The sequence below is a fragment of the Panicum hallii genome, chromosome 2 (assembly GCF_002211085.1).
Source record: "Panicum hallii strain FIL2 chromosome 2, PHallii_v3.1, whole genome shotgun sequence".
Lineage (NCBI taxonomy): Eukaryota > Viridiplantae > Streptophyta > Magnoliopsida > Poales > Poaceae > Panicum > Panicum hallii.
The window spans coordinates 23,419,376-23,428,798 of record NC_038043.1 but is presented as its reverse complement, the minus strand read 5'-3'; the positions used below and the strand labels follow the sequence as shown (position 1 = coordinate 23,428,798).

Genomic DNA, 9,423 nt, shown 5'->3' with positions numbered 1-9,423 from the left:
GATTTCATGCTGTGGATCTTTGTTCACCTTTTTAGATACGTAGGGTGTCACATAGATAATCTAAGAATCTGAATCTAAAAGGGTCAGGCTTTAATTTCATTCAATTTTAAACTAAAATTATCTAAGAACCAAATTGGAATATGGAGAGAACAGTAAGGGCATAATTGTTACCACGCATAACCACACCACAGTAACCCCGCACGCGCGTCGCGCAAGCAAAGGAAACCTGCGAAATCCTCTCCGCATCCGCGTCCGTTCATATCGCCGTTCCGTTTCCGAACTCTGCGCGAGTCCGGCTGGCCCACGACTCGGCGACGAACCGACCGACCTCAGTGCCCAATAAATACACAGGGTAACCGCAGGGCCTTTCGGCTCCCGTCCCCGCTCCCCTGTTCCCTCCTATCCGTGCCTCGACTCTCGACGGATAGTTGTCTTCCGCCGCTGCCGACGGGTGTTATCGGAGTTGGCGCTTGGCTGTCACTGCTCTGCGTGGCCGCGCCGGAGGACGACCAACGCCGGCCGTAAGCAAGGTACGCACGCGCCGCCTCTCTCGTCGGTCGTTGTTTAGTTCAGGTTCCTCATTGCTCTGTAGACATCCGTGAATGTTTGCCTCGAATCAATCTCGGCGAGATTTTGTTCCTTGCCCGTGCTACTTCTGCTCTGTTTGTTCGTGTTAGCTATTGATCTGTTGGTTTGGATTAGCAGAACGGAGTGATTCACTAGATTGGTTCGTCTCCTCTTCTGCACTGTGGCCGGTAGCCATAATCAGAGCCCGAAGACGAGTCGATCTATTTGTTTGGGTCTTTGGTAAACGAGCAATTTGTGGATTGATTCCAATGCCCATCGCCATGGCTGTTTGGTAGTGATTAGTAGATCGATTTACAATACGTGAAGCATCCCGTGGAGGCAGATGTGCCTGCATTGTGCTTCCGTTGAATCTGCGTAGATTCCCTGTGCTGCTTTGTTCAGCTTTATCCATGGATGGCCCAGGTTCTAGCAATGACAGATGTGGTGTGGCATTGGGATAGAGGAGTTTGCGTGATGTTTTTCTTTTACTGATTTCATATAAAAACCGCGTGCATTTGGTGTGTGTGTGAGAACTGTCGAAGATTAATGAGTGTCTAGGGCATCTTGCCTTTTACTTTTAGTAGTGTTTGTTAGTATGATATGGGTTGTTTCAAGTTTGGACTTTGCAAGAAACTTTCAAAAGGAGTATAAATATTTACTGAAAATCTGTTACTACTTTGAAAGTCAATATATATATATATAGGTTGCACATATTTCAACGCATTTAGAGGTTGCATTGCCCCATCATGTTTCAATCACAAACTCATGCGCATGCATTTCTTTTAGGAAAAGTTTCCCATGTGATTTTTATTTATGTAATAGCGATCCTATAACTTAAATGGCATACTATAAGGTGATATTTCTTTTGAGCCTTTGTTTTACAAGTAGTTTGGTACTAGATTATACTCCACTAATTGTCCATTTGGATTGTCTATACATAAGTCATCATATACATAGAATTAACAATATAATGATATATGATGTACTAATAAAAAATTAATTATCAAATTTTTATTTATCATCTTTGAAATTTTAATATTGATGATTTGATTATAATGAATATGCATGGGTGCTTATAAGGTTCATTAGGAACAATTTATCATTTTTCTTTTGATAATTTCAAGTAATTTTGACATTAGAGTAGACTTTGGTTAATTTCCATGAGTTTGCATTTGAAATAAACTACTCTTTTATACAACATTGCACATGTCACATGAACCTTGTTCCAACATTTTTTTTTCATTGTAGAAATTCCCATTTTTGGTTGTTCTGACCTCAATTGGTACCATGAAATATCAAAAGCAACCTCGTGGTGGTTGTTTTGATCCAAGATCGTGCACATCTAGGGTGAGGAAAACGAAACAATGTAGGTTTGTGTCAAAGCCAATGAAAAAGATCCTAGAAGAAGTGAAGAAAGCTCAGGCTAATATGCAATCTATCTTGGGAAACGGAAGAAACAAAAAAGATATTGGTAGCATGGTATGTCCATCCATGATGGTTAACAACAAACAACGCAGGAGCAACTCTAGTGAAAAGGATCAACGAGGTAATCAAGTCTTACCACAATCCAAGCAACATCTTGATGGTTGTAAAGTTGAACAGCGGAATCACGAAGCAATGAAAGAAGATTTTCCTCCAATGGCAGTAAAACCTAAATCTAGGCATGCAAGTTCTTCGGAAAAACTAGTTAAGCCTACCCTTGCGAGCTCAGTGACTTCAAAGATGAATGAAGGATTCGTTCACCGTGCAAATGATGTCAAAATGTCAAGTTCACAACCAAAGAACTTAAAGGCGATGCCAGGGTTGGTTCTCAAGTCAATAGGGCAATTTAGACCAGCCACATGGATGCATAAGAGGGATCGGATGAATGGTTGGAATGATATAACCAATGATGACAATCTTAGGAGTAGGAAAGAGTCATTACCAGAAGAAATGCCTAAGTCACATGATGATAGTGGTAGTGAAGGTGAGAATCCAACTCATCAGACAATTAAAAGACGGAGAAAATACATAGAGTCAAATGAAGATGAAGATGACAATGACAATCAGAGTCTTGAGGATGGTGCAGATGATATTTTGAAGGATTGTCATGAAAGAGTCACTACGCCATTTGTTGCCAATTGTCTTAAGAAGCAATGCTATTGTTGCTCCAAGCCCATCGACAAACCTGTCTGGAGGTACGATATGATAGATTCTTTATTTTTACATTTTGTAGTATCCGTTTTTCTTTTTCCCTATTACTAATTTTGTGATCATTGTAACAGCGGTCTTCTTAATATCGGAAATAAGGTGTATGTACCATTGTCTGGTCATTTGTCGACTAAATCATGTGAGAAGGTGAACAATTTATCAAAATCATTGTCGCGTATGGTTGAAGTGGCTAAACTACCTAGGTCGAAGGTTTGGCCTAAGAGATGGGAGGCATCAAGACCTATAGATGTTCACATTGGCTTATACTTCTTCCCCTATAAGATGAGGTGCCTTGCTTTAACCTTTGCATTCCCTTACAACACATCTACCGTCCATTCTATGTGAAGTGATGTTTATTTCGTTGTTCCTATCTCTAGGCCTGACAAGTCCCATGACAAGCTACTTAAGGAAGTAGTGGAGAATGATTTAGCCTTACGAGCCATTATCGATGATGCTGAGATGCTGTTGTTCCCTTCTAATCTGCTTCCTAAACGATATCAGGGTATGTAAATGTTTTTTTCCTGATAATAGTGAATATGATGTTCCACTCGGTATATATAGGTTGTCATTAAATAATTACTTTAAACATTTTTAGCCACTTTTTGATTAGATAATATGCCTTTGTATATATGCATTTTTAAAGCATTGCTAATGGGTTGTTCTCTTGTGCAGCGTTCCAAATGAAACACTACTTGTGGGGTGTATTCAGGCCTAGGGAAGTTGCAGGGAAACAGGTTGCTGCATTGCATCAACCTGATCGCACCACTGAAGCTACAGCATTTGCTGCTCATGATACGGCCACCAGGATTGCTACTGATGCTGCTTGCATGCCCCCTGTTGATTTCGGGGTTGCTACTGTTAGCATACCCACTGAAGATGCTACTAATGCTCCTAACGTACCTGCAGCAAATCATGGACAGATGGACTCATCAAGCATGGGTGCACCCCCCGGCAGGATCATTGCCTTTGTGGTCAAGGAGACCCCAAGGCTCGAGCAGCTCATCCGGGAGATGCAAAGGGAAGGCGCCTTGGTCATACAAGGGGAGATGATGAGTACCGGCTCTTGGCCAGGCAATATAGCAACTGTGACGCAGCGCGGGCAGCCGAGCAAGACATGAGTGGCTCACCGGAAGTAATGGGCCCCGGGACAACTAAGTGGTGGTGGCTGCGATGATCTCTTTACAAAGCAGCAGCGAATTTTCTGAAAGTTTTTGCGAGGGGGAAGGGGACTTGAATCTTAACATGCTCCTTGTGCTATGTAGAGGATGCCAAGCTTGCTTGTTAGTATCCAACAAACCAAACGCGCCCACAGGTGCTGCTGGTTTAGTTTAGTGCAGGTGCTGCTGGTTTGGCACTACCACTCGAGGCCATGTTAATCCTGCACGGTTGTGAAGTCCTATCTCTGTACAAAGTTCTGATTACTATAGCCTCAGCTTAAGTTATTCTATCAATTGCTTTGCCTCTCATATTTGGATACGAATGCACAAAGTTTCTACCAGATCCTAATGATACAGCACTACTAGAGAAAGTCATCCGTCCAGCCCATTTGTCCTGGCTGATTTTAGGCCCAGAACTAATATGGACAGGACATTAGTTTTGGTTCAACAGCTAGGACCAGAGGAGGGATTTAGTTCCGGATAGTGGCTCCGAGACTAAGGCCTTTTTAATCATGGTCCCTTATTCATCCCGGTGGGTGGCTTCAGTCGGGACTAAAAGCGCATTATTTCCGGATGTAGCCAACCACCCGGGCTGAAAACTGGGATTAGGCTTTTTTTTTCTTTTTTCCGCCGTCTCCATCTATTTATCTCTCCCATTGACGGGGTAGTACCACGGATACTACAAGGCCTAGCAAGAAATAGCCCAGCAACAGGCTATCACAGCAACTGGGGTCCGATAGGCGGGCCATAATCCGATTTCCTGACAGGGACACATGGTGCTCTCCCGATCACATTGCGGAAGGCACGAGAGAGCGCACTCCGCTTCCACCAAGCCCGAGCCCGCCCTCCCGATCCATGAGGGCAGAGGAAGGGCGACCCCGGGGAGAGCATTAAAATCGCCCCATGGCGACGTGACATGCCCAGCCTGACAACTAGGGATAGGGGTGCCGGCTACGGACCGAGGACATGGCACGAGGGCCTCTAGTCAGCCGAGCCATCATGACTGCCTTTGACCGGCGCCCCCGCCGCCTGCCAGCGTTTGTCAAACCAACGGGGCGCCTGACATCATGCCCTGTTGATAGGCCTAGGGTGAGGAGGCATGCCGCGCTACCAGGCCCACCGCGCGTGGGCTCGTTATGAAAATATGCGATCTGACCACTTGACCTGTGGTCGGAGCACTGACTAGGCCGCAAAGACCCCCGAGCGAACCTCCGCAAGTCAAGGTCGCCCGTACGACGACCATGCCGTACCATGTCCTACGATGTAGTTGGCGGACGGGACTAGAGCAACGCCTGGCACTAAGGCTAAGCCGTTCCCCGGTGCCCGGCGTAACGACCCGATGGAGCACAACAACCCTATGAGACCCTAGCTAGGACATGTGTAGCGCTCCCAACCTCACCCGCGGGATGTCAACCCCGGGGGTGAGAGACCCCTTTTGTCTCGCTGTAGGGCTGACTCTTTCGACACACCATACCTTCGGATGCTTGCAAGCACCCCATTGTAAGCAACTAGCACCCGAACTCAAGTAACAAGAATAGACATTATCGGTGTTTTACTGTCACGCCCACCAAGGGATCTGGTCTTGATGACCACGTCATCCACGTAAGCTTCAACGTTGCGGTGTAGCTGGTCCGTAAGGCACAGTTGGATGGCCTGTTGATAGGTGGCTCTTGCGTTCTTCAACCCAAATAACATTGTAGTGTATGCGTATGCTCCAAAGGGGGTGATGAACGCCATTTTGATATGATCTTCTTCCTTGAGAGCTATTGATGGTAGCCCGAGTAGCAGTCAAGGAAGGAGAGCAAGACACAGCCAGCCGTAGAGTTGATGACTTGGTTGATGCGTTGGAGAGCGAAGGGGTCCTTCAGGCAGTGTTTATTGAGATCAGTATAATCCACACACACCCTCCATTCATTATTATTCTTTTTCAGGACCAGTACAGGGTTAGCTAACCACTCGGGGTGGTACACTTCTTTAATAAAACTAGCCGCGAGTAGTTTTGCTAGCTCTTTCTTGATAGCCTCCCTCTTGTCGGGGGCGAAGCGTCGTAGTCGTTGCTTCTTCGGGGTGGCTTTAGTGTCGACTTTTAGGCAATGCTCAATCAACTCCTTGGTCACCCCTAGCATATTCGCTGGTTTCCACGTGATTATATCTCGGTTAGCCCTAAGAAAGTTGATGATTGCGCTTTCCTATTTGTCACCTAAGCCTCCCCCGATCAAAGCAGTCTTGGAGATGTCGCTGGAGTTGGGTTGAACCCTCGACTGGCTAGGCCGCTGGTTGGAGATCTTCATCTCTGAGTTGGTCAGCTTCTGCGCGGCCGTGAGTATTTCTGCAAATGGCTCTGGCACGCGTGATGTCGTGGCGTACTCGATCGCTTCCTGGTCGCAGTCGTACGACTTCTTTAGGTTGCCGCGGAGTGTGAGTACGCCTATCTTGCCTGGCATTTTAAGTAGCAGGTAGACGCAGTGAGGCACGGCCATGAATTTGGCTAGTGCGGGTCTGCCAAGGATGGCATAATATGACGAGTTGAAGTCTGCCACCTCGAACTTGATGTACTCGGTGCGGTAGTTATCTTTCGTCCTGAAGGTGACTGGTAGGACCACTGACCCGAGTGGTGTAGCCATGTTACCCGGGATGACCGGTAGGACCACTGACTGTAGAAAGGAGCTCTGCTGGGGCTGAGCATCTTGGAGATGTCTAGGCCCATCTTCTTCAAAGTACTCGCGAAAAGCAGGTTGAGGCCGTTCCCACCGTCGATGAATACTCGGGTCGGCTCGGAGAAGCTGGTCCATTGATCGTCCCTGAAGAAGGAGATCAAGATCTCGCTGTATCTTAGAGGCCTTGACGTGGCCGGCTCCACAGAGAGTATTTCGTGCAGGGTCAACTTTTGCGCGTGCTTGGAAGGGAATCCGCCATCTCCGCCGAAGATGATGTTGATGACGCTCTTCGGATCCTGGAAGTCTTGAGCCCCCGACTTGTCACCCTCCTCTTCATCCTCCTGGTCCTTTCGCTTTCCTGCTTGAGGGAGGGGTGGTGCATTGAGTGACTTGCGGATGGTGACGCACTCGAAGAGCATGTGTCACGACTTCGGATGTATCGGGCATTGTTTGTGCATGACTTTCTCGAATGTCATTGTTCCCTGACTTCTTGCCACGCGGATTGCACTCAACAGCCGCAACTTCTTGGTCTGGCTTGCGCTTTCGGGTGTTCCACAAGTGGTTCCGCTGGCTCTTATCGAAGTGGCCGTTGCCATTGCCTTGCTTGTCGTGGTTGTGCTTGGGGAAGCGGTTGTTCTCCTCGTCCTCCTGGTCAGCCCACCATGCCATCATGTCACGCAGCTCTATGGCAGTAGTCGGGTGATTGCATCCGAAGTCGTGGTACGTGTGCTTCGAGAAGAGCTCATTCTGGAAGCAACGGAGGACGTCTTCATCGGTGATGTTGGCGATGGTGGCGCACGTCTCGAAGAAACACCGGGTGTAGGATCTTAGGGTCTCATTCATCTCTTGCTTCACCTGGGATAGATCGTGGCGAGTGCCCGCTCTGATCATGGATCATTGGAAGTTGTCAATGAAGGCCCGCTTGAGGTCCTCCCATGAGTCTATGGAGTTTGGCTTGAGGCTTTCAAGCCAAGTGGGGTGCGGACTCCAAAGCCACCGAGAAGTAGAGAGCTTTGGTGGAGTTGGATCCCCTAAAACTTCAATAGCAACGGAGTAGCATCGAATCCACTAGCGCGGGTCCTGCTTACCGTCGTACTTGGGGATTCCGACTGGTTTGAACTCCTTTGGATAGGACTTGTCGGTGATGTTGGAGGTGAAGGCGGGAAGCGGTCGCTGTTATTGTCATTGTGGCACCTGCCGGTACAGTCCCTTCTCCTTGCTTTGATAATACGCCGCGCGTCATGGCTATCATTGATCTTTTTCCTGAGGTCGATCGTGGGAGCGTCGTGTAGGCTAGCCTCGAGTGGAGCTTGGCCTTGAGGCCTTGCGCCAAGCTGGTTGCGAGGTTGGCGAGTAGATTGTTGTACTTCTTGTTCATCGTTGCCACGCGCGGACAGGTGGCCCTCATTGCACTGGCGGCTGTCGTTCCTCCGGTTCGCGAGGCCTCCTCTGTGGGTGCGACTGATCGGCGCCGTTTCGCCATGGCGCTCAGACCTCGAGGGCAGATTCTGAGTGGAAGACACTGGATGTTGTCCATCGAGTTGTACAAGCGCGCGCTGGCTCAGATACTGCAGCCGTTGTATCTTAGAGTTGGGTGGTAGTTGTTGAGCTAGTAGTGCTGCTTCTGCGATGGCACCAATCGGCGTACGGTACTCCCGATCCGCGACTGCTGCAAAAGTATTGTTTAGATCCCTTTGGTACATTAGGTCGCGGGCGCCATTCTTCGTATTGCGCCTGCGCTGGGCGCGCTCGGCGTTCTTCACCCGCTGAATCCTGTGATGCTCCTCGTCTTCATTCTGGGGGGCATCAGCTGTGGGCTCGTCGGTTGAGATGTCCGCGAGTTGCTTGTTGTCATACTCGGGGTCCAGCTCGTCGTCCTCCGCATGGCGAAGGGAGGCCATGCAGACTTGATGATCCAGCGAGTTGTTAGCCGTAAGGCTATACTCGAGTAGCTCTGTGCTACTCTCTCCCTCTTCCACACTCTTCCGTGATGGGAGAGAGAGGTTTTCCCTCCTAGAAGGGCAGTTCCTGCGTGAAGGCCACAAGGCGGGACTCGTAATCGAGTAGTTTTGAGGGCTCAAAGCCCTTCCAATACACGAAAGAGCCTTGTGGCATTGATGTTATGGTTAAATGTAGATGGCTGCCCAAAAATGATTCGGTGTAGCTGTCGGGTTGTGAGTGATTTTTGGGAGCGGGGGCCGCCCGATGAGCGGTGGCTCCCTCGTGTCCGAGTCCTCCTCGGGACTGGCTTGAAGGTGTTGTATTGAACAATGAGTACTCTTTGTTAGAGTCCGAGTAGTTGTAAAAAATGGGGCCCCCCCGGCAAGCGGTGGCTCCCACGTCCTTGAGCTTGAGCAGCAGATCTAAGTCTTCCTCTAAGTCGGAGACAGACTTAGATTGTGTGGTCCCCTCATGTCGGTTTGGGTCCGATCCGACTAGTTCTTGTGCATCACGAGTGGAAGTCGCGTCGAAAATGGATATCTTTTCGATCTTAAGGGCCAGATCGGGAAGCAATAGTTCGTCGAGGTTGTCGATGAACTCATCAAGATCACTGCTTTGAGATGATGAAGAGACCTCCAGCTCCCTGGAGTTTGCTAGGTGGCTGTTGAAGCCACCCAAACCGTTGGCGACGCAGATCCAAGAGCCGAAGATGAAAGTTGTGCCCTCGTCGAGCACAGCGCTGGTGAAGTTGAAGGATGCCATCGAATTCTCCGGTGGATGCTCGATGAACACCCTTACCTGGCGTGCCAACTGTCGGTATTTTACCTTCACGCCCACCGAGGGATACCCCCGTGGTGGTGAGTTTGTAGGTAGGTTGTCGTCTAGATCAGAAACTCGAAGGTGCAAGGAAC

General features: G+C 48.6%; 1 protein-coding gene across 2 annotated transcripts; it reads left to right on the top strand.

Moving 5' to 3' along the window:
- Positions 1-357: 357 nt before the first annotated feature.
- LOC112882341 lies at positions 358-4,205 on the top strand. Of its 2 annotated transcripts, none has more exons than XM_025947369.1 (5): positions 358-530; positions 1,870-2,744; positions 2,832-3,044; positions 3,135-3,259; positions 3,430-4,205. In XM_025947369.1, exons 2-5 carry the CDS (start codon positions 1,954-1,956, stop codon positions 3,873-3,875), a joined length of 1,575 nt encoding a protein of 524 aa, XP_025803154.1. In that variant the 5' UTR covers positions 358-530; positions 1,870-1,953; the 3' UTR covers positions 3,876-4,205. The 2 variants fall into 2 exon arrangements, with proteins under 2 accessions (XP_025803154.1, XP_025803153.1); XM_025947368.1 differs by having other exon boundaries at positions 1,816-2,744.
- Positions 4,206-9,423: the final 5,218 nt, after the last annotated feature.

What these genes read in the sequence shown, in the direction of transcription:
- LOC112882341 (XM_025947368.1), top strand. Translation starts at nt 1,855, where the DNA reads ATGAAATATCAAAAGCAACCTCGTGGTGGTTGTTTTGATCCAAGATCG. An exon ending in ATCGACAAACCTGTCTGGAG is followed by an intron (nt 2,745 to 2,831) that starts GTACGATATGAT and finishes TCATTGTAACAG; the next exon opens with CGGTCTTCTTAATATCGGAA. An exon ending in GCTTCCTAAACGATATCAGG is followed by an intron (nt 3,260 to 3,429) that starts GTATGTAAATGT and finishes TCTCTTGTGCAG; the next exon opens with CGTTCCAAATGAAACACTAC.